The sequence below is a fragment of the Cyrtonyx montezumae genome, unplaced genomic scaffold (assembly GCF_038088225.1).
Source record: "Cyrtonyx montezumae isolate F1298 unplaced genomic scaffold, pur_monq_1.0 scaffold_70, whole genome shotgun sequence".
Taxonomy (NCBI): Eukaryota; Metazoa; Chordata; class Aves; order Galliformes; family Odontophoridae; genus Cyrtonyx; species Cyrtonyx montezumae.
The window spans coordinates 158,114-179,456 of record NW_027072079.1 but is presented as its reverse complement, the minus strand read 5'-3'; the positions used below and the strand labels follow the sequence as shown (position 1 = coordinate 179,456).

At 47.4% G+C, this 21,343-nt stretch overlaps 2 protein-coding genes across 4 annotated transcripts; one reads left to right on the top strand and one right to left on the bottom strand.

Annotated features, from left to right (window-relative positions):
* The first annotated feature begins 583 nt into the window (after window positions 1-583).
* On the top strand, window positions 584-17,607 carry CERS5 (ceramide synthase 5). Of its 3 annotated transcripts, XM_065751462.1 has the most exons (11): window positions 584-789; window positions 5,675-5,780; window positions 7,849-7,979; window positions 8,942-8,999; window positions 9,526-9,576; window positions 10,231-10,323; window positions 11,648-11,776; window positions 12,058-12,164; window positions 14,005-14,161; window positions 15,336-15,365; window positions 16,938-17,607. In XM_065751462.1, the coding sequence occupies exons 1-11, from the start codon at window positions 599-601 to the stop codon at window positions 17,088-17,090; spliced, it is 1,206 nt and encodes a 401-aa protein (XP_065607534.1). In that variant the 5' UTR covers window positions 584-598; the 3' UTR covers window positions 17,091-17,607. The 3 variants fall into 3 exon arrangements, with proteins under 3 accessions (XP_065607534.1, XP_065607531.1, XP_065607533.1); XM_065751459.1 differs by lacking the exon at window positions 15,336-15,365; XM_065751461.1 differs by lacking the exon at window positions 16,938-17,607 and having other exon boundaries at window positions 15,263-15,351.
* A 1,310-nt stretch (window positions 17,608-18,917) lies between these two features.
* LOC136058187 (cytochrome c oxidase assembly protein COX14) lies at window positions 18,918-19,214 on the bottom strand. The gene has a single exon (XM_065751476.1). The coding sequence runs from the start codon at window positions 19,188-19,190 to the stop codon at window positions 19,032-19,034; it is 159 nt and encodes a 52-aa protein (XP_065607548.1). The 5' UTR covers window positions 19,191-19,214; the 3' UTR covers window positions 18,918-19,031.
* Between the last annotated feature and the right edge of the window lie 2,129 nt (window positions 19,215-21,343).

Below are 21,343 nucleotides of genomic sequence, written 5' to 3'. Positions count from 1 at the left end.
CCTTTGTTCCTTGGGTAACCCTCAGTCCCAAGCCCATCACGTTGAAGTGGTTTTCGGAATGCTTTTTAAACTACTGGGAAGGTTTTCAACTTTTTCAATGTGTGAACCCCTCTGTTTTGCACTTAAAGGTTAAACCACGTCTACGTTAATAAAGTGAACCCTTGTTATCTCACCATGTGAGAGCTGGACGGCTGTCCTTGCATCTCTGGGCCCTTCCCCAGAGCAGTGAGTGAAGGGCCGTAGGCCAGGCTGAAGTCTGCTCCTCGGGGCTCAGAAGCCAATCTTGAGATTTAGAACAGAACAATCGGCCTTATTTTTCTTGTAGGAACGCCCCAACCGCCGGCACCGCGGGCAGTTCCCGCCCATTTTCCTCAGGGAGCGCTGCGGGGGACAGCGTATCGCGCGGGTTCCGTTGTGCGCATGCTCCGAGTTAACGGTCCGCGCAGGGGGCGTGGCCCAAGAGGAGCCCCGCCCCCGCATCAATTTCTGCGCAAGCGTTCTGTCTGGCGGGAGGAAGCGGGTGGAGTTAGGCGCGGAGCTCCGCCTGCTGTCGGTGCCGCCGCCGGGGCGAGGGTGGGGGGGAGGGAGGCGGCGGAAGATGGCGGCAGCCGCGGCAGCGGCGTTGCGGGCCTGGTTTTGGAACGAGCGTTTCTGGCTGCCGCACAACGTGACGTGGGCCGACCTGGCCGGCGAGCCGGACGGTGGGCTGCAGTACCCGCGGGCGAGCCACGTCCTCTCCGCCTTCCCGTTGGCGCTCGGTATCTTCGCCGTGCGGCTGTTGTTCGAGAGGTGAGCGCGGGGCCGGGCCCCCTCCCGGAGCCCCGCGGCCCTCGGGCGGCGGCCGCTGCCCCCTCCGCGCTGTGGTGCGGTGTGAGCCCACGGGGGTCTCAACAACGCGCTGCGGGGCGGGCCGCGCGGTGCCGGGCCCGGCTCGGTTCGGTGTCCGTTCAGTTCGGCCCGGCTCGGTTCTGCTCGGAGTACCGCTCGCCCCTCAGATCCCGTGTAGGCCTCAGGCCTCCGCTCGACGCTCCTTTCATCTCTAGTGCAGAGGGAATGCCGGAGGGGCCGTCCCCAGGCGTGGGGAGCAACCGTCACAGCGTGGGGAGCAACCGTCACAGCGTGGGGAGCCCCGCACGGCCCTCGGCGCCTTTCTTTGGGGCCTTCCTGTGCCTTTCGGGGGCCTCAGTGCGCATCTCTGCCTCTCTTCGTGGGCTCGTGACTCCCCTGTGCCTTGCTGTGGGTCCTGACAGCCCCCCCTGCATGCCGAGGGGTTGCAGCACAATGTTGGGAGGACCCACCTTTATTTCCCATTCCCCGGGAAGCCCACCCCTGTATGGGTGACAGAAGGTGTTCGGATGCTCTCTGCCTGCATTGTGCTCTCCCTGATGGTTTCTGGGTGAGGAATTAAGGCCTGCTGTGTTCCTCAATGCTCTGTGGGTCTCCTCCGTGCGAGGTGCGGTTGGATGATGTCTGCCCACGGACAGGTGTGGTGCAGCATTTCTTACTGGGTTCAGTATCCATAAGGTTGCATTACCTCTCCCCTGGGGCAGCAGTTTTTGCTTTTTGTGATGGATATCTCTTACAACCGCATGTGGAGCAGGCTGTGTGGCTGACAGCGATGCTAATTAGGAAAGTGGCTTGGTTAAGAGAATACTTTGGCAAAGCTAATTAAGACACCTCGCTACCTATTTCAATAGTTTATTAAAGGCTGAGTTAATCCTACATTTCTGGGTGTAATAAGTGGATGTATTTCACTGTTGAAACCATTAGAGCAACCAGGAACTGAGCTGTAATTCTTCAAGTTTTCTGTAGGCAGTGTGGTATCCTGAAGTGAAAGCAGATTTTGAGAGCAAAATCCTGGTATGTTTTGAGAAATGCTGTCTTCTTCCTCCTGACACTTTGAACATGTCATAATGGGTCAGATTTGTCTAATGACATTCCCTTGTGCTTATACCCCAGCTGAGTCCTTGGGGATGATTATGGCTTCTGCAATACAGCAGTGACATCAGACTTGGCGACTCAGAACTTGAGTTCTGCTCTCCTGCATCTCTTTTATTTTTCTTGTTCCCTTCATTTCTCTCTGTCCTCTGTAGGAGATCTTCGGTGTGAGGAAGTGCTTTTGTTATGCTGACATAATGTTTCTGTGTGTGAATGCTTCTGTAAATCAGCCTTTGTATCTAGGTGTTGGTGAAATACTCATTGAGCTGAGTGAGTGTGGGAATTGTGTGATGAAGAACCAAGCTTGCAGGGTGAGGAAAGGCCCTGGTTTTACTGGAAGTGGACTTTGAGGCAGGCAGGAGAAAGAAGACTTCTGCTTATAAACGTGATAAATTAGTGTCTTTTTTTTTTTCTTCTTGCTATTGTTTTACCCTACACATCTTTTCCCACTGCAGGCACAAAAAACCTCCCAGGTATTGGGGAAAGCTTGTAGTATTTTACTTGTATAAGGTGACTGTAATTACACTGAAACTCCTTTTTACTTACAGTCCCTCCAGCTCTGAGGAAGGATCAGCAGCTTGTGCTCGTTCTGGTGCAAAAAGAAAAGAAAAAAGGATTTTAGATGTTACTTTGTCAAATCTGTCTGGGAATTAGGGATGGTTCTGGAGTGAGGTGAGCACTGAAACTGAGCGATTGTGAAGAGATGAACTCTCACTTTGGGTATGTTGACTCCAGGATATGCTTACTTTGTCAGTCTTTAGGGAATTGTTCTTCTTTTCAGAGCTGTAGGAGTGAGCTAGCAGAGAACCTGAAACTTCCAGAAGGGAAGGGTTTGTGGTGTACAACGTGACTTGTTAGATGCAAATCTCTATGCTTGAAAACTGGTGCTGGTTTCGAAGTCGTAATAACTGGAGTGAGAATATAGCTGGGTAGGTGTGACTTAGGCCAATAAACAAATAGAGGTTCACAAAACAGCAATAAAAGCATTTACACAATGATAACTCCTTGCTGGGAGGGTGTGGCATGATCTCGACCTTGGGAATAGCTCCTTCAGGAGATTTGTGTGGCATCATAAAGTAATTAGGTAGAACGGGACCTCTGGGTCACCTCATCTTATCGAATCCTTTCCTTACAGCAGGACTGGCCTTGGAATTGGGTTGGATTGCTCTTGGTGCTGTCCAGTTGTGAATATCCTCAAGAATGGGGGTTCTGGAGAGAGTGGGGATCTTATGGGTGGCATTTTTGGGTGATCGGTGGGAGACCATGGGGTGTGCTGCAGAGATAGTGGCCAGCAGGGGTAAGGGAGATCCTTTCCCCTCTTCTCTGCCCTGGGGAGACCCCATCTGGACCACTGAACCCAGTGCTGTGCACCCCAGCTCCAGACAGACTGCTGGGAGAGCCCCTTGGAGGGTGCGGAGCTGTCAGAGAGGTGGGAGAATCCTCTGGAGAGATCCAGACCCACCTGGTTGCTTTCCTGTGAAACCTGCTGTTGGGAAAGTGCTTTGGGAGGTTGGACTGGGGGAGCTGCAGGGATTCCTTCCAGCCACTGCCCTCTGTGCTGCCCAGCAAGCCCTGAGGAAGGTTGATGGTGGGCTGGGATTTTCCCCCTTGCTGCATGAAGCCATCAGTGGGTGAGAGGAGCAGCATTGCCACACTGGGCTGCACTTCCTTAACAGAAAAGATATCCATGGCTGCCATCGTTTTTTCCTTCCTATTTCTGTGGCTCTGCCTCCATTACTGTGACTTTTTCTCTTTGTTTACATTGATGTTTGCTTGCCTCCGTGCACCAAGAAATGTTTGTGTGGTTTTTTGTTTTGCCCTTTGGTCACCTGCATGCTTGGCTGAGTCCCGTGCAGTGTCTGTAGCTCCTGCTTTACTCTTTTTTCTTTTCCTGATTTCTGGACACCTGTATTTTCCCTAAGCCTTCAAGTGAAGGAAGCTCACAGTCTGGAGCAGTTTTGTGCAAAGCTTCAGTGTGTTTTTCAAATCACTGGGTTTTAAAGTGAATTATTTCTGCTTATTTCCCCCTTTTTTTTTTTTTTTTTTTTTTGAGGCAATGCTGTGTCTTCTTTCCTTGATGCTTCAGGTTTGGAATTCCCAAATAATGCCACTTTTATGGATCGTGGGAGCTTCCTTAACCATTCCCTCTCTTTACCTTAAACTAAACTTGCTCTTAAACTTGCTCTTAAACTAAAGCAGCTCTTTATGGAGCCAGAAAACGAAACAGAACTGTTTGACATCCAGTGAGCACGTGGGAGCTGCTCTGCTTGTTGAGGTGCATCCTGGAGGAAAGAGGAGCAAAGAGATAGGCACTTTATAACATCACTAACATGACTTTAGGCTGGTGGTCCAGGTGGCTGAGGAAGCAGTGAGCCATCAAAGCAGGGAAGAGCCAAGCTGAAAGGAAATCAAGGAAATCACCCTTTTTTCTATTTTATTTTATTTTTTTCTTTAGCTGCGACTGTAGAAGAAGCGAGCAGGACATAATGAAGGAACAGGGCAGGAACCTGGCACTACAGCTGCTATTGCTTGGGGGCTATTTTCTAAAAGCAGCAGAGATCATTTAGGATTAGTTGTGAGCTGATCCATAATTTCTCAAGGGGAAAACCCTACAACCTGTGTCTGTTCTGAAATGCACTTGTAGCTACTCCTAACTGAAGCACTGGTGCTGTGCTCCCAAGCATGGCTGCAGCTGCAACACTTATAATAATGATTCTGCTGAATTTCAGTCTCATCTTTTAAACACAAAAGGAAATGGCAGCAAGTGTGATGGTTGGCAAAAGCAGCATTTTCTGCTTAATCACGCTCTGAGTCTTCTAAATGAAATACATATGTGTAATGAAGTTGTCTCTGGAACACTGTTTTGAAGCAGAGTAGATTTAATGATGCAAGTGTTGGGTCCTTTTCAAAATCATTTTTGAGAAACAGGTTTTTGCATGCTCTCAAAGTAATTGATTTTTTTTTTTTTTAATTTTTAATTTGCTGTCCTTGAAAGCTGTTGCCCACCAACAGAGGAGAACACAATTCAGATGTTTGGTAATGTGCTTTTTCCACAGTATCTCTTGGCCAGTTTGACACAGAACACAACACAATAAGTTTTCAATGAGCATGTCTTCGTGTCAGTTGCAAAACCAGGTTTATTTTCAGAGTGGCTGTGCTATAAAATGCACCTCCATCAGCTTTTGGACACTGTGGTGCTTGCAGTACTGAGATGCTGTCTGGGTCTCAGCTGATGTCTTCCCCACCTTGCCTAGGGAAGCAAGCCACTTAATCTTGGTTTTGTTTTCCTCTTAGGGAAAAAGAAATCTGTGTTTGTGTCTTTTGTGAACTGTGTGACTTGAACTTCCTTTTATTTCAGAGCTATATGATGCCAAGAAGCATTCTGGAAAGAAGGTGTTTGATGTGTGGTGCTGCAGGGCCTCCAGCAGCCCTTTGCAGAGGGCTCATGCCAGTGATTATTTATTATTATTATTTATTTTTGAGTGGTGCAAGTCATCTGATGGACCACATCCTGATCCTGCGAGGCCAGAGTATTAGAACTGAACTTTCCACCTTAGATGTGTTAGAGCATGTGCTGCCTGCAGTTAGCAGTTGGGTTAACAAAACATGTGTGTTGGAGCAACGCGAGAGAAGATCTTCAGAAGCATGTTGGATAGATTTTGCAGTTTGTGAGAGGGTGGGGCTGTGACTTGTGATGAAAATGTGCCTTGTTTGAATCCATCTCTTTGTGTTTCAGGTTTATAGCTAAGCCATGTGCCATAAACCTGGGTATACAAGACAGTGGAGCTCACAGAGCCCAACCCAATGCGATTTTAGAGAAAGTGTTTACATCCATCACTAAGGTGAGTTGCACTGCTAGGAGCAGAGACCTACCAAGGAGAGGGTGTGGGTTTTTGTCTTCCACTTCCTTGGCTTGAGAAACGTGTACCATCTGTAATGCTTTCATCCACGTGTTCTTTATATTCATTTGCCTTTGACGTGTCCATCTTGTGGGAAAGTAAGTTCCCTTTATGGCTGACCTGTGCTTTTGCACACAGAGGACTCTTCTTTGAATCAAAAGAATCCTCTTTTAAAATAAGAGTTTTCTTCCTTTATTTCCCTGCCTTTGTCCCAGCTGTTACTGCTGTAATGGGCAGTAATTGCTGGTTTACAAAAAAATTGCCTGGCATCTTTCACTTCCTATTGGAAAAGCACTGCTCTGCTGCGATCTGTTCCCCTGCTTTCATTGGCCATCTGGGGGAATGCTTTCCTCTTCCTGTGCCAAGTGGAAGTCACTTGCTCAAGTAAAAGCATCCAGTCCATGGATTTGTGCCCTGACAAGTGGTGGGATGCTGAATGTTGGCAGCAGGTATCGCTTTTATTCTAAGTTTATGGCTTTTCTCTTGCTTGAGCTGGCAGTGCTCCTTCTCTTTGGAATGACAGAGCTGCTGTCTGTACTTTTGGATATTGACAAATCAGCACAGGTGGGGGGATAGATTTTCATTAAAGATATTGAAATGGATGGCTTTATGTTCTCATTTGGTGATGCTGAACTCCATTTTGAGTGGAGTGGAAAAAGCACTTGGTGAATGGAGGGGAAATTCTATAAAAGCCTCAGCAGAGCTTGCCTCATGGGAGCAGTGAAGTTCAGGAGTAGCTGGGATGACACGTGAACAGGAAGGCCCCTGTGATTTGATGCCATTTGTGGGGAGGACTTTTATGCAGGGGGATGTCCTTGAAAATGATGTTGAGGAAACCCATGGAGTTGCACACTGTGCAATACTTATCTAGTTTCAATGGAAACAAAGCTTCATTTAACTATGCCAGTATACTTATGTGCTGTCAGAGAATGGAAATGTGGGGTGGCACTGATGCAGAGGGAAGGTTTCATTGCTGTCTGCAGTGGGAGCTCTGTGCACTCTCCTTTGAGGCAGATTCACTCTCAGTGTAGCAGCAGCCTGATTCTTTAAAGCATGGAAAGGAGGCAAGAGGTCTGCTTGTGATGGAGCTATGAGAAGTTCCTGGTTCCGGTACTGCAAATCAGATGGCAGATTATCTTGTTTTCCAGTTCAGCAGTCTGGTGACTCTGTATTCCATGAGCGTTCTGCGTAGCTTTCTGGGTTTGTATGTAACTTAAGTGGTAAGATATGTTTATCATCTTTCAGTTGTAAGAGCTCTCTGGCAAAGCTTGTTAAAAGGACACTGATCTGAAACTCGTGTGGATTATCTCACCACTGGGCCATTGTAGAGGCAGTTATCAGGTTCAGTTTGCTTTTTCTGCTCCTGTAAGTCCACTAATGTCATTGTTCAAACAAACTCCAGTGAGAGAACAGGGATGCATTCTTTGTTGTGCAATTATTTCAGTTTTCAAGTTTAATTTTATTCATGCACCTTAAAAGTGATAATGGAAATAATGCCGTTTCTCTGATGCCTTTTTTTGGAATCTATAAACATCAAATATGTTAAAGCCAAATTCTTGCTTTAAAGTTTCCCTAACTTCACAGAGGATACCAACCCTTAAATGTCTTCAGCTGTCATCTTCCTGAGTTCCAGACAGCCTGAGTATCAACTCAGGGCACATCAGTGCAGGTTTTAACTGGTAGGACAGAACATTTTAAAAGCTCCTCCTCCCAGACTAAGAAACAGAACTGCATTCTGCGTAATGATGTGCTGTCAAATGATGAAATCAGTGAGGAAATGTTAAACCACAAGCATTATGAATACTTAAGTCATTAGTGGCTTTTGAAGGTTAAATAAGAATGAATATGGCAACAGGTTCCCCCTTCTGGCAGCATACTGGTGTCAGGGTTAAAAATGTATTTCCTCGTGGGTTTTGTCGTCCACGTCTGGATCCTATTGCAGTTGTACAGAGGATGTCAAACTGAAGGCAGGTTGAGAAGGACGGGAACTGACATTTGTTTCATTTTCCAGTCTCCAGATGGAAAAAGGTTAGAAGGCTTGTCAAAGCAGCTGGACTGGGATGTTCGAAAGATCCAGCGCTGGTTTCGGCATCGGAGGAACCAGGACAAACCCACCACCATCACTAAATTTTGTGAGAGCATGTATGTTCATGGAGAGGCTGGGATGTGCCTCTATCTCAGAGCTCTGGCTCTTTGTTCTCTCTTTTCACTGAAATTGTGGCCAGCTGCCCTATTAAACTGGTGCTTGGGGGGTGGCTGGTGGGAGGGAAATTCTCCTGTAGGCAAGTGGAAGAAGTTAGGAGAGCTTCTTAGGACTCAGCATTCTGCAATATTTGATATATGTGCATGAAACCCAGAGCACTTGTATAGGAGTTACTCTTGCCAGTGATGCACAGCTTGTGAGAGTGAGACGTGGCCATACTGCAGACGTTAACACTTCAGTGTGTGTGTGCACATTTGCATGTGCACAGTTCAGTAGTTACACTGAAGATGAGTTGGCTGCTTGCACAGCTATGCTGTAGCAATTTCCCAGACACAATGACCTTATGGCTTACAGTGATGTATGTGCTTCTGTAGATACTTCCTGAATTTCTCTGCTTTTCCCTTTGGTTCATTCTTTTGTCCTTTGTTTCTTTCTCAGTGCTTGTAGTTCCCCTCTTAGTGCAGTAGCATCTGAGTGCTTTTTTTCCTGACTTGTTTCTTCTGTGCTGATTTCTTTCCTTTCCAGTAATTTTCTTCATATTAATTCTTCCCCCCAGTATGATTTTGCCTACTTAAAGCCACAAGGTAAGAAGGACAAATACAGCTATTAGGATACATTCTGGATAACAGCTGCTTTTCTTGTTATCTTGATGTTGTTTATTGAAGCATATGAATGTTGCATGCTGACTCTGAACTTGGCTGTCGATGCAAAGGAGTGTGGAATGAAAACTCAAATGGATTTAACCTCATGTAAAATGTGTACAAACGAAGGACTATCAATTATTGGGTGAATGCTTTTCAGGTGTCAGAATTACTTTTTTCACAGTTGTTTAAGTTTTTGTTACAAATGTTAACCAGAAACCATTTCTGTTTCATGTTTCGTCTTTTGCTTCTTCTTCCAGGTGGAGATTTACATTCTATTTAAGTATATTTCTTTATGGAATCAGGTTTCTCTGGACGGTGAGTTATCTGTCACACCCCTCTGCACCCCTCTACCTGGTTTTTCTGTTCGTTGTAGCACTGGATTGGCACTGCATTGCTGAAATGTCAGGGGTTTGTCTTTGGTGTCCCTTCTGTGCTTGCACCTGGCTTCAAACAAGGGAAGTTTGGTGACAGTCACCTCTCTGTGCCCTTGTCTGAGATCTTAGAGTTTCTATGTAAAAGCCACTTTGACAATATAAGAAAACTTCTAAACAAATCTGTCATTATGGAAATACTAGAAGCTTGTTTTTTCTTCCCATAGGGATACAGAATTATCTCTGGGTCATTATTATAAGAGCTACATGCTCGTTCTTTGAATTTCTGTTGCATTATAGTTTGCCTTTGGGTGCAGAAAGATTATTTTAAATCATTATTATGTCTTGCAGTAAATTTAACTTGGAACAAAGGTAAAATTTCAGTGAACTGGAACTGTATTGGTCGATTGCCTTAGATAATGGGGAATTAAAAAGACCAACAGAAAAATAAACTTGATTTTTCACTTCAGGCACCCTGGTTTTGGGACACACGACAGTGCTGGTACAGCTACCCTTTTCAGGTAGGAGATAAAAACTTAGTAGATTCAAATCTCCCGTGCAATTTCTTATTTTTGTTAATGACAGCAAATTGAAACTGAGTAGTCTCAGCTCTTTCTCATTCTGTGGATGCTTCCTGGGCTGCAGCCTGGTAAGCTTCACAATTAGTTAGTGGCCATCCCTATTTGAAGGCACAGAATCTGCATTGCTTTGTGTCTTCCAATCCTGGTTATGTAGGTTTGTCAACAGTGGTGTTTCTTCACACAGAGTAGACTCGTATTCATTTTGTGTTTTCTTCCCGCTGAGATTATAAAAAATAACTTACTTACAGTGCTATTTTAATTGTGTATCAAATGTGACCGTAGAGAGGCCAACCAATCTGGTTCAGTGCCTGTTTTTCCTAATCCAAGAGGCTGCAGTATAATTTGTAAGCACTGAACTTTATTCAAAACCTGAGATTCTCCTGTCAAACACGCAAGGTTGCTTGTGTGACTAAGCCTGTAGTAAGGTGGCTGTTGCTTAAGCTTGTTTTAACTAAGCCTTAATTCTGGATCTTTAACTCATGCCTCATCATTCTGAAGGAACACAGTGGGAGGGAAAGGAAGGAAAAAGTGAATTGTAATGTAAATTTTGAAGTACTTTGTCTTCTGACTGTGCTGTCTTTGTTTGTTTTCCAGCCTCTAACATCCAGGCTTTATTATTATTATATCTTGGAGCTGGCCTTCTATTGGTCTCTCATGTTTTCTCAGTTTACAGACATTAAACGAAAGGTGAGATTAACCAGAATTGCACTAACTGCTTTGCTAAATAGACCAGGCTAACAAAAACTGTGAGTGTGCTTGGCCAGTAAAGCTGAAGCTTAGTAATAACTGAATTTTCTCCCTCATTCACACCTCTCTGTAGCCTGCCTCCTTCTCTAATCATTATACAATCCTGGAGGAAGGGAGGAACGAGCCTGCTGTGTGACCTGGTGTATCCTTGAGAGGCTCTTTCGTCTTCCAGAGGAAAGAACAGAATCACTCAATACCTTCTAATAAAAACAGTTAGCAAATTGTTGCAGGAAAAAAAAAAAGATTTTAACTATAGGGCTTTCAAGAGGACAGGAAAATAAAATGCTCTAAACATTATCTTGCTGAGCAGGATGAGAAAATGGGAAACACTGAAGCTATAATAATATGTTTTTTGAAAGTAATTTTTCGTCTCTCTGTGGCAGAATGATGACTGTTCATGACTGCTGGAATCTAATTCTGTTGTGCTGCATTCTAGGATTTGGCTCATTGTTGCTGTTGGAAAACAGTTCATAGTAAATCATGGCTTATTGCTTCTGCTGTACAAACTTCAAAGTTACAAATTATCCTGAATCTTGCATCAACTATTGGAAAAAAAAACCCAAAACAAAACTTTGTTTGTTTTTTCTGTACGGAAACATTAGCTCCAAGATGCAAAATGTCTTGGAGCTGCAGAAAGGAAGTGAATAACAGCATCTGTGATTGTGTTTACAATATTTAGTTCTGTATCCTCGTGGTAAGGTGCACTGATGTAGAGTGTAAGTCTTGTACCCAGGGGACTGAACTAGAAAGCAGCCTTCAATGTATGTGCATTGAAAAAAGTTTTTGAATGGAGCAGCCCAACTCGTGATGTTGGATTATCTTCTGTTCTGTGGCTGTTGTGTTCTGGCAGGCTTTTGCATGCTGTCAGTGGTAACAGCAGAGTACTTATAATTTGTGCCTAGAGCTGTAGAGACCATCAATGTGACTGTAAAGCCAAAGGGAACCAAAAATAAGGGCCATTTATTGTCCTGTCAATCCTTTCAAAGGATTCTGCAGCCATACTCTTGAGCGTTTGTGCCAGAGACTGTGCTGTGCCTGTGTGTGCAGAGGTACAACTTTACAGAGGCACGCGTGCTGGGAGAGACCTTTCTGGAATCTCTTGTGATGGTGGCTGATGTGTGATGAGCTGTGCTGTGTTTGAAGTGGAGCCCAAGTCTGAACTGATGTCATCCTGTGACCTCAGTTGGTTGGTTTTGTGGCTCTGCTCCAAACACATGTATTTGTTGGACAGCCAAAGGGTCTTCATTCATCTTTCTATTTCCAGGACTTCCTGATCATGTTCGTCCATCATTTGGCTACAATTGGACTCATCACATTCTCTTACATGAATAATATGGTGCGTGTTGGAACACTGGTGTTGTGTCTCCATGATGCATCTGATTTCCTCTTAGAGGTGAGTCTCCTTTCTAGTCTTTCTGTACCTAATGCTGGGTGCTGTCAGGGAAATGAGCTGACTTCCCCATTTCTGCTGAGCAGCATTAAGCATGCAGTAATATCTGCGTTGCTGATCCTGCTTTGTCAGCTTTTCATCACTGCTGTAGTGCTGAGAATAATCCCTAAGTATTCCTAACTCCTCATAAATGTGATGGCTTGAGGGTTTTGGAGCTCTACAGCCTGGTAATTACATGAGTGCACAAAAGGGAATAATATTCTCATGTTTCCCATCTCTTCTAGGCTGCAAAGCTAGCCAATTATGCCAAGTACCAGCGTCTCTGTGATGCCTTCTTCATGCTCTTTGGTGTTGTGTTCATTGTTACACGATTGGGCATTTATCCTTTCTGGTAAGCACCTCGAACTGTAAGCTCTTGTTTGTTCTTCCAGTCCTATAAGCAAAGCTTTTGCACTTCTTGCAAGCAGTGCAGGCTGTCCCTTGTGGCAGCCTGAAGTTGCAGACAACCCAAGTGCTGTTTGGAGCAGTCAGGAGTATGAAGAAACCTCTCAGCAGTCAGTAAGAGAGTGTGAGCAGTGACTGGAATCTTAATGCACAGCTGGCCCCTCTTTCTCTTGCTGCAAAATGATGACAGTGCTCATTAGTGGAGCACAGTCAGCTGCTATATGAGCAGCTCAGAGCACTGTTTGCTTCTCTTGACTTGAGAAGTTTTTGGAAATAGTTACAGAAGAGGCATAATTTCTTGAAGTAAATTTAATTTCTGAGTATTTGGCTTAGTCATCAGTGCAGCTTTTGAATTCTTGTGACGCTTGTGTCCTGCCCTCAAGTCGTGACTGTTTAGAGCCTGAAATAGGTCTGAAGTTTCTTGGGAGGTACAACCCTGGCTAAACAGCTTACAGCTAATCGTTCTGTAATGAGGTTCTCTGCTGCCCCATTAGGTCAGGCTCAGTGAGGTGGTCCTGGTAATGTTCTCCACCTTGTTTCTGGTGAAAAGAGTGCATCGAAAATTTTGTTAGAGCTGATTATTGCCATAATTATAGTGTAACTATTACTTTATTACAATATTAATTTTGATTTTATTGAATATATTTATTTCCTGAGGAACGGACAGCCTGCATCCCTATTCTTTGGGGGGCTACTCCAATCATAGGCAGAAACAATATTTACATTTTGGTATCAGAGCTGCAATTAAAGCTCTTCCTTGTTTCCCAGTAAATGCATCAAGGGAATCAAGATAAGGAAAGGTTTTAGCACTTAAGTCTCCAGTGTTTCTTGCCCTTGATAGATGAGATTGTTGTCATTGTTCTCCTTGCTGTTGTCTTTTGTGAGGCGATGCTCTTGCATCATGCTATTACTCAGCAGCCCTGTAAATGTTTAATGTATTTTCCACTGGCTGTAGTGTAACTCCTCATCTTTGCAGAGGAATCAGACAAGCTTGCAGTGGTATTGCAGACCTTATACTAGTTCACCTCACATATATTCCCTTCCCTAATTAGCAGAGTAAAGCACCAGCAGACCTAAGCTGGCCACAAGTCAGCTGTTCCTGTAGCTGCATTTTGGGGCCTTGGGTTCTGCGTTGACAGGCTTGCTTCTCTTTTCCTATGAAATGTTAAAAGCTATGCAAAACTAATGGTGCCTTTAAAGGTCTCTCCACGCATCTCTACTTCATGAAATCTAAATTGTTTATTACATCACTTAAGTGCTTGCAATAACTTCCAGCAACGAGAACAGCAAAACAGTCTTGAAAGAAAGCAAAATGCTTTGTCTGTGAAGTAGTTTGTTGTCTTCCAGCTTGGCAGGAGGAATCTGTAAAACCAGGAGGGAAGGGAGGGAGACCAACTGGGAATAAGATCTTCGTGATTTTTAAAAATGGGTGAAGGATGAATGCCTTAACAGTTGTTTTAGTGACCAGAGCAGTTTGACATCACTTCCTGTAAAGTTATTATAAACTCTGTTGAAAAGGAAATTGGCAGCAGATCTGTTCATGTAACCAAAGTGCATAACATTCACATCTTCTCCTGTTTGTTGCTCGGTTCCAGTGTTTCTAATTGGCTTTAGTCTGTCTCCTAACTCTGGCGGGAGATCAGATGCATCACAGCTCTGACAGGAGCAAAGCAACAGATGCTTAAGTGAGATGCAGAGTGCTGTGCATCTGGCCAGTCATCTCGACAGAGAGCTGGAAGCTCTTGTACCAGCACAGATGATCTGTAATGTGTTTCTGGATCTCTTAGGATTTTGAATACAACCCTATTTGAAAGCTGGGAACTGATTGGTCCTTATCCTTCCTGGTGGCTGTTCAATGGCCTTTTGGGAACCCTGCAGATCCTGCATGTCATCTGGTCCTATCTCATCGTTCGCACTGCCTACAAGGCCCTCATGCGGGGAAAGGTAAGGTGTTGGGGGCTGGTTTGGCTTCCCTTTTTCTACAAGCTCTGTGAAGGAATTATGAGAAACTCGGTTGGTGTCTCATTAGTGAGGACTGGTGCTAGTTCTCAAGGTAATTGCATCATGGTTAGAGCAGTTCGTGTGGTGGTAGTGTTTTGTTTTTGTTTCTAACCCTAGCTGCTCTCCAGACCAGAGCTGCCAAATACATACAGAGGCAGGGATGCTTTCCTTCCTCTCTGTTCTGCTCATGTAAGGAAACAACACCATTTTCCAGTACACTGAGATGTATTAATGTTTATGACTGATTTGTTACCTGCTTTGTTTGGAGTTCAAGGTGGTAAAAAGCTCATTTCTAAAATAATCATTTAGGATGTCTTTTAGCTTCTAGCTTTCCAACATCTGCTGATTCTCGGGTTGTGCTGAGGATCCTGCATCTTCCCTTTTAGCACTGAAAGGCTTCTGGCTGCCAGTGGGAGCCAGGCATTGAGCTGCAGAAACAGAAGATTATCAGAAGTACTGGGGAGCAAGCTGTTTGTCACCAGGCTAATGGGGTGCAGTCTAGCTCCAATCCGAAGTATGCCTGTTTTATTTGTGTGGAGGGGCATTAGGGAGAGGGAAGGTTGAGACTCCAGCAGCTGCTAAGTGGTAGATGTTATCCTGAGAGCAAACAGTGCTGATGTTTGGCTGTAGCCTAAATTGCCAAACTTAAAAGTTGCACTTCAGCTGGAGGCGTGAGACGGGGCAAGCAGCCTAGGAACCGATTTGACACCCAGCCAGCCCATCAGAAGCCACTTCCTTTGCATCTGCGAATGCAACAGATGGTTTGCTAGCACAAATGCCTTTTTTGTCATCTATCTGATGTCTTGATCTGAGTTTTTCTCACAGTTTGTGTTTGACTTCTTAGCTACCCACACTTGAAACGTAACCTTGAAAAATATATCTGTTTGTGGCAGCGTTTGTCAGGGGAAAATGTATTTTAGAGCATGCACACGAGTTTGTCATCTGTTCCCCACAACTGCTGCTGCAAGGCTCTTATTTTCTATGCAGCTGTTCCTACATCTGAGGTCTGTGTCTTTTCCCTTTCCTTGCTTTTCTCCTGTCCAGGTGACCTAGCCAGAGAAGGGATTCTGAGCTTTCTCTTCTTCACTCTTTTCTCACTCCTTTTCCTCTGTGCCAGATTGGAGCTGGACAGTTTCATCCTTTGCATGTAAGTGTGATCTGTACTTCTGTTTCTAGGCTGAGTGGAACACAAAGCTCTGGGGCTACAGCTGGGTGCTGCCTTCTCTTAAAATGCTCGTTTCCCTGGCTGATGCAGTGCTGGCCCTGATCCAGTGTTAAAATGCAGGTTTCCCAAAGGTCTGAGCAGTGTCCTGTGGCTTGTTCTGATGTCTTCGCCTGTCTGATTTGTAAGCTCACAAGGACTCTGATGTCTCTGTCTTTAGTGCTTGTTAACGCTCTGCTGAATGAAAGAGGACAGCAGAAAAACAATCCTTTTTGTGAAAAGGATTACAGCAGTTATGGGAAAAACGTTGAGAGATCTCTGCTTCCTTCCAGTGACCCTATGAACTTCCAGTATAGGAAAGTAGGGAAAAGTACCACAAATTTTGGCTACAGACAGAAGCAGGTACATCCAACAGGCCCATCAGAACCCATCCTGGAGATCATTAACTTCTCTTTCTGTCACATCTTCCTCGGAGCTGAAACATTCCCACGAGGCGCTCTTCAAAAGCCAGAACCCAGGCACAGAACAGGTGGAGCAGGATCAAATTTGAAGCACCTGAAAGCAGGCTCCCCACAGAGTGCTTGTACATGAAGTGAATGAGGAGTGTTAGCTGCAGACAGAAGCATGGAGAGCCTGCCCTAGGGGATGTAAAGCAGGAGCCATTTGTGCATCCAGGTGGCACTGGTGAGTTTATGGCTCTGGAGCCCAGCCAGTGACCAAGGTGCTTATTTACTGTTGGCTTATGTTCCCTTGCCTTGTATCCTGGAGCACTACTCTTCCATGGCACTCCCACAGCAGCTAGCAGCGATGTATACCAGAGCGGTGCCTGAGGATGGTTCCAAAGGTTCAAAATCCCACATAAAGTGGCATTGGCTGGCTTTGTTAGTCACCTTATAACCAAAGCCATAACCACAGGGCAGTTCCCTGTGGGCTGAGATGCTTCTTCAGCTCCTGGACTGCTTAGGTGTTGTCTCTGTTCTGCTGACTGCTGCCCAGCTGTGCTGCTCCTTGTAAACGAGTGCCCAGAGATGAACAACAGGCAGTGAAAATGGGAGGCACTTTGTGCAAACAGCAATGTAATAAATATAGCTGGTTAATCTTTAAAATATCAAAGGCATTCCCTGTAGGACAAAGTGTTCTTTCTGGAACTGATAGATATGTATTTTGTCATTGTATTTTGCTGATTGTTACGGTGTGAGAAGATTTATTATTGTTACTGAAGACAAAAATTTATCTGGAGAAGCAGCCTTTAACCAGTCTAGAATGCAACTCTTGGAAGACAAGACCTCTAGTATCCTCTGATGTGGTGAGAGTGAAGTGTGGTGCCTCACAGTGTTTGGAAAGCAGAGCTCCTAATTCCCAGCTGTCTTTTTCTACGTCTGTCTTGTGTTTTGCATGTGATGACAGGCTCTTCAAGCTTTAAGTTAATAAGGGTGGAGTACAGAAGGCAGTTGTGACTGGGGCTGGTTAATCCCTTGGATACAACCTCCTACTGTTATAACTTTCTGTGAATTGACCAACTTCCCTCCTCTACCAAATCTCACTTGGATTGCTCAGGTATCCAAAGATGACCGCAGCGATGTAGAAAGCAGCTCTGAGGAGGAAGATGTGACATCCAACAGCACAAAAGGAGTTTTTAGCACTTCAAGCAATGGCTCCAACCGCATTAACGGCCACGTGGCTGGCGGGCAGTGGACAGAGGAGGAGTAAGGCTGGCCTTGAGCAAACACGAACTTGTCTCTAAATATTTAGATGTGTTGAACTCCACATTCCCAAGTGATTTTTTTAATCAAGATACCCCTTCCCCGGAAACCTCCAGCAAATCTGAAACAGGCACAATCCAGACCAGTCAAAGGCTTGGCATGACGGACGGGAGAAAGCCAATTACTAGGGCAAAAAGAAAGCTGCAGAGATTTCACTTTTAAGCCATTGTGTACTTCAATCTTAGCCCCACCGACATTTGCAGAGGTGTCTTTGTATGTGTCAGACTGGTTTTTACTGGGATCAACTCAAGGTGGAATGAGTTTGGGCTCAGCTGGCCCCTGGCCACGGTTGGTGAAGGCACTGCCAGCGACGATGGTTCATTCAACGCAGGGTCAGTATCATCTCCTTGGTGCACTCCATAAGCTGCTCAGAGCATGGGGAGTGCCTGATCTTCTGCTCCCCACATACAGGCTGCAGCAGACTCGTCCCTCTGTGCTACAGCTAAGCTCTGTGTTGCGTTGTGTTGTGCTAAACAGAAATGTTGCTCCAACTCGTCTCTGGGGTGCTCTGTGCTAAGGAGCCTATAGCTTGCTAACTGCTCTCAAGAGGGACCAGGCCAGCATTTGCTGCCTCTTCTGGTGCTGAAAGCCCCTCTGAAGCCTCACTGACAGTTGTCTGAAACAGGGGAGGGGATTCCTTATTGCCCCTAAGACAAGTATCACAATATGTACCTTTTAAATCTTTTTTTTTTCTGCTGCAAGTTGTGGTTTTGAAGACATTTCTAGAACTACTGGATGCAGCTGGCTGAGTGAGGAACTCGAAGGCAGACACTGCTGGGGGCTGTTTTCAGCTTTCCACTTAATAAGGGGTTTCAGTCCTTCTCAGCTGTGCTTCAGGACAGGAGTTAAGAATGGCGCTGCTCCGATTCTGCAGTTTTTGTGGAGGAAGTCACTGGGCTGGAAAAGCAGCCACACTGTGGGCTCTGCTTCTTTTTTTACTCGATGGTACTTGGGGGCAGTGGAGGACCTGCATGTCAGTCATGAGCAGAATTTTGGAAACTTCTTGAGTTGTTACTGTTTTATACTGTTGTTTACTCTTATCTTGATTAAAAAAAAAAAAAAACAAGAAAGCACTTCAGAAACACGGTTCACTTTGTTAACTGGAAGAAAAGGAAATGAATGGACATGTCCTGGTGGCCAACAGAGGGATTGGGAACCAGCAGTGTGTGCCCTCGTGGGCAGTGGGACCCTGGGGTGCACTGCACACAGCGTGACCAGCAGGGCAAGGGCAGTTCTCCCCTCTGCTCTGCATTGAGCTCCCCAGTTCCAGGCAGACTGGGAAGTGCTGGAGAGAGCCCCAAGGAGGGTGCAGAGCCAGTGGGGGCCTGGAGCACCTCCTGGTGGGGATAGGCTGAGCCCCAGGGCTGCGCACCTGGAGGGGGAGAGGGCCAAGAGAGGATGGGATCTGATCAATGCTTGGCAACATCTGGGCGTCAGGAGCATGGGGCCCGGCTCCTCTGTGGTGCCTAGAGCCAGGATGAGGGGTGCTGGGCACGAACTGGGACCAGGATAATTCCATCTGAACGGGAGGGAAAACGTCTTTGAGGGAACCCCGGCAAAAGCTGTCCGCAGAGGTCGGGGAGCGTCCTCCGGAAAGTTCCAAACCCGCCTGGATGCTTTCCGGTACGACCTACTGCGGGGACTTGGGCTGGAGGACACACAGAGGTCCTTCAACCCCCAACGGCTCCGTGATTCCCCCTTCCTCGCGGTTCCCAGCAGCTGCGGAACCACATCCTTTCGTTTGCTGAAGCGCGTTTTTAACGACGGATCTATTTTCCGACCCCCCCCCCGCGCACACAGCCGCAGTACCACACTCGGGCGTTTCCACGTAGTTTTATTGCGCTCCAGACCCCTCCGAGAGATCATCACGGCCCGGGATCCTCCGCCCTCAGCTGTCGGGGCCGGCCGAGACCTGCCGGGCGCGGCGGTTCTGCAGCAGGCGGTAGGCCCGGACGCCGCACAGGTACCCGCCGTACAACGTCAGCAACATCATGGAACCGGAGACGGCCTTGTAGCCGAAGTCAGCCAACTGCTTGCTGGACACCATGGCCGCTCCTGCAACAACATCGCGGAGCTCAGCCCCCCCCCCCTCCCGCCGGCGCTCCGTACCCCGGCCCCGGCCCGCCCGGCCCGCTCCTCACCTCTGCCCGCCCGCTCCGCTTCCGCCGCCGCGCCCCGCCTCCGAGTCACGTGGGAGGGTGACGTCCCTCGGGGCCGCGCGCCCGCCCGATGCCCCGCCTCCTAGTCACGTGGGAGGGGGAACGTACCGCCGCGCTGCCTGCTGGGAGATGTAGTCCGCCGAGGCGGGAGGCGGCTCCGCAGCGCCCCCTGGCGGAGCTTCTTCACCTCCACGGCACTCCCGCGCTCCGCTCCCACCCGCCCCTCTGCATCCCCGGCCCCGACCGCTGTTCCCTCGCTCTGCACGCTCCTTTCCTGGCCCTTCTCAGCACCTCTGCTCACTTCAAGCCGCCTTGTGCAAGGCTAAGGCCCAGCGACCTGAAGGAGACGGCTTTCAGCTTTGGAGTCCCCACTGCCCCGCTACCAGGGGGGCTTCCCCCCCTCCCCGAGGGCTCCCAACCTGAGCGGTTTCTCCAAGAGGGCTCTGAGAGCTGTTCCTGTCCACCATCCCAACCCCTGCCAACCTCAGGCTGCAGCACAGCAGCCCAGAGCTGCAGAGCCCTGAGCCGCGCAGGAGCTGCAGCGCACGGATGTGCTGAGGCTGCAGAACATAACTCCAAATGGCAAAGGGAAGACTTTTTATAGCTCGTGAACTCCAACGCTGGTGTGAGGTGTGGGCTGTTGGAAAGCGGGGGACATTGAGAACCCCCAGGTGAGAGCTGGGGCCTTCAGGGCCTGTAGGAACACACAGTGGTCGAGAAATGCCCGCTCGGAGTGATGCACCTCCACAGCAAATGGGTTAACAGCTGAATTCCAGTCCAGAACAAAGCTCCACATCCTACTGCAGGTACTGGCAGCAGCAAGCCGAGGTGAGAGGCTGCAGTATATTGAGGGAGGAAAGCTCAGACCCACTGCACGAGCCTCACGTGGGAGATCCTGAATCCCATCAAGACAAAGGGGAGCAGACGTTGTGCCAGCCCTGCAAGAGGACACTGGATTTCCTTTATCCTCCCTCCAACCTCGCTAAAGTTCCTCCTCAGAGGAAGCCAGAGCTGGCTACTTTGTGTGCTTTTCAGCTCCGTTGAATTTAAAGGTCGTAGGGTGCCACCAGGAACGCGTGTCTAATAAAAGGCACAGAAACAACTGCAGTGCCAGCAGATTAAATTCCCCTAGCAAGAGGGTGAGCGGAGAGCTAAAGGGCCTGGAAAGGTCACTCAGTGTGAGATGCATTTCAAAGAAAGACAGTGAGGAGGCAGGGAAGAGAAGCTGGGGAGAGATGAATAAAACAGCACAGAGTGTCCCAAGGAACTCAGAAAGCAGAGAAGGGGAGGGTTGGGGTACAGGCAGCACAGCAGAATCCTGACCTGGCTCCTGCAGGCCCCAAGTGGAATTGGGACTCTGTACCCAGCTCGGCAATGCAATCTCAACACTTTCCAGTCCTCACCCAAGACTTAGTGCTGGAACTGCTGGCGAAGAAAATCAAGTGGGATGGGATGCTGTGCTGTGTTCTCTCCCAGCAGCATCCTGCAGCCCAAAGAAGGAACTGACAGTGCCTTCTTCTGCACCCTTACCAAGAGCAGCAGGCACCAACCCAAAGGCAACGAAACCACAGAGCAAACAACCTCCCCTTCCCTCTCCAAATTTATTATGATTTTAAACATTGATGAAGTACACTGCCAGTCAGAGAGCCTGCAGCACTGGGACCTGGCCTGAGGGCGGTTGAGCAAGACCTGCAGCAGCTCCAGCCTGCCCCACATGGGAACACTGGCCTGGAGCAGCAGCAGCAGCAAGCCAGTGTCAGTGTCCGAGGAGCACGTGGCGGCCAGCTGGACAAGGGGCAAGTTTCAAAGGCACAGCACAAGGCATGAGACCTCTGTCCCTGCTGTGCTGCTGGAGGTCTCCCTGTACCTGCTGTGGATCACATCCTTCGGTGCCCCTTGTTCTGCTGGTGGACAGTTTCCAGCACCCTCTCAAGAGCGGGGAAAGCACAGAAGCTGCTTTCTCAGCTCCTGTAAATCCACACAGAGAAGCGAAGGCCAGCCTAAGGCACAGAGCAGAACAAGCCAGAGAGAAGGCAAAAAG

Bases quoted from the DNA above. Each gene is read 5' to 3' on its own strand.
- CERS5 (XM_065751462.1), top strand. From the start codon at position 599: ATGGCGGCAGCCGCGGCAGCGGCGTTGCGGGCCTGGTTTTGGAACGAG. The intron at 12,165-14,004 runs GTAAGCACCTCG...TGGATCTCTTAG, and splicing joins TTGGGCATTTATCCTTTCTG to GATTTTGAATACAACCCTAT. The intron at 14,162-15,335 runs GTAAGGTGTTGG...CCTCTGTGCCAG, and splicing joins AGGCCCTCATGCGGGGAAAG to ATTGGAGCTGGACAGTTTCA.
- LOC136058187 (XM_065751476.1), bottom strand. From the start codon at position 19,190: ATGGTGTCCAGCAAGCAGTTGGCTGACTTCGGCTACAAGGCCGTCTCC.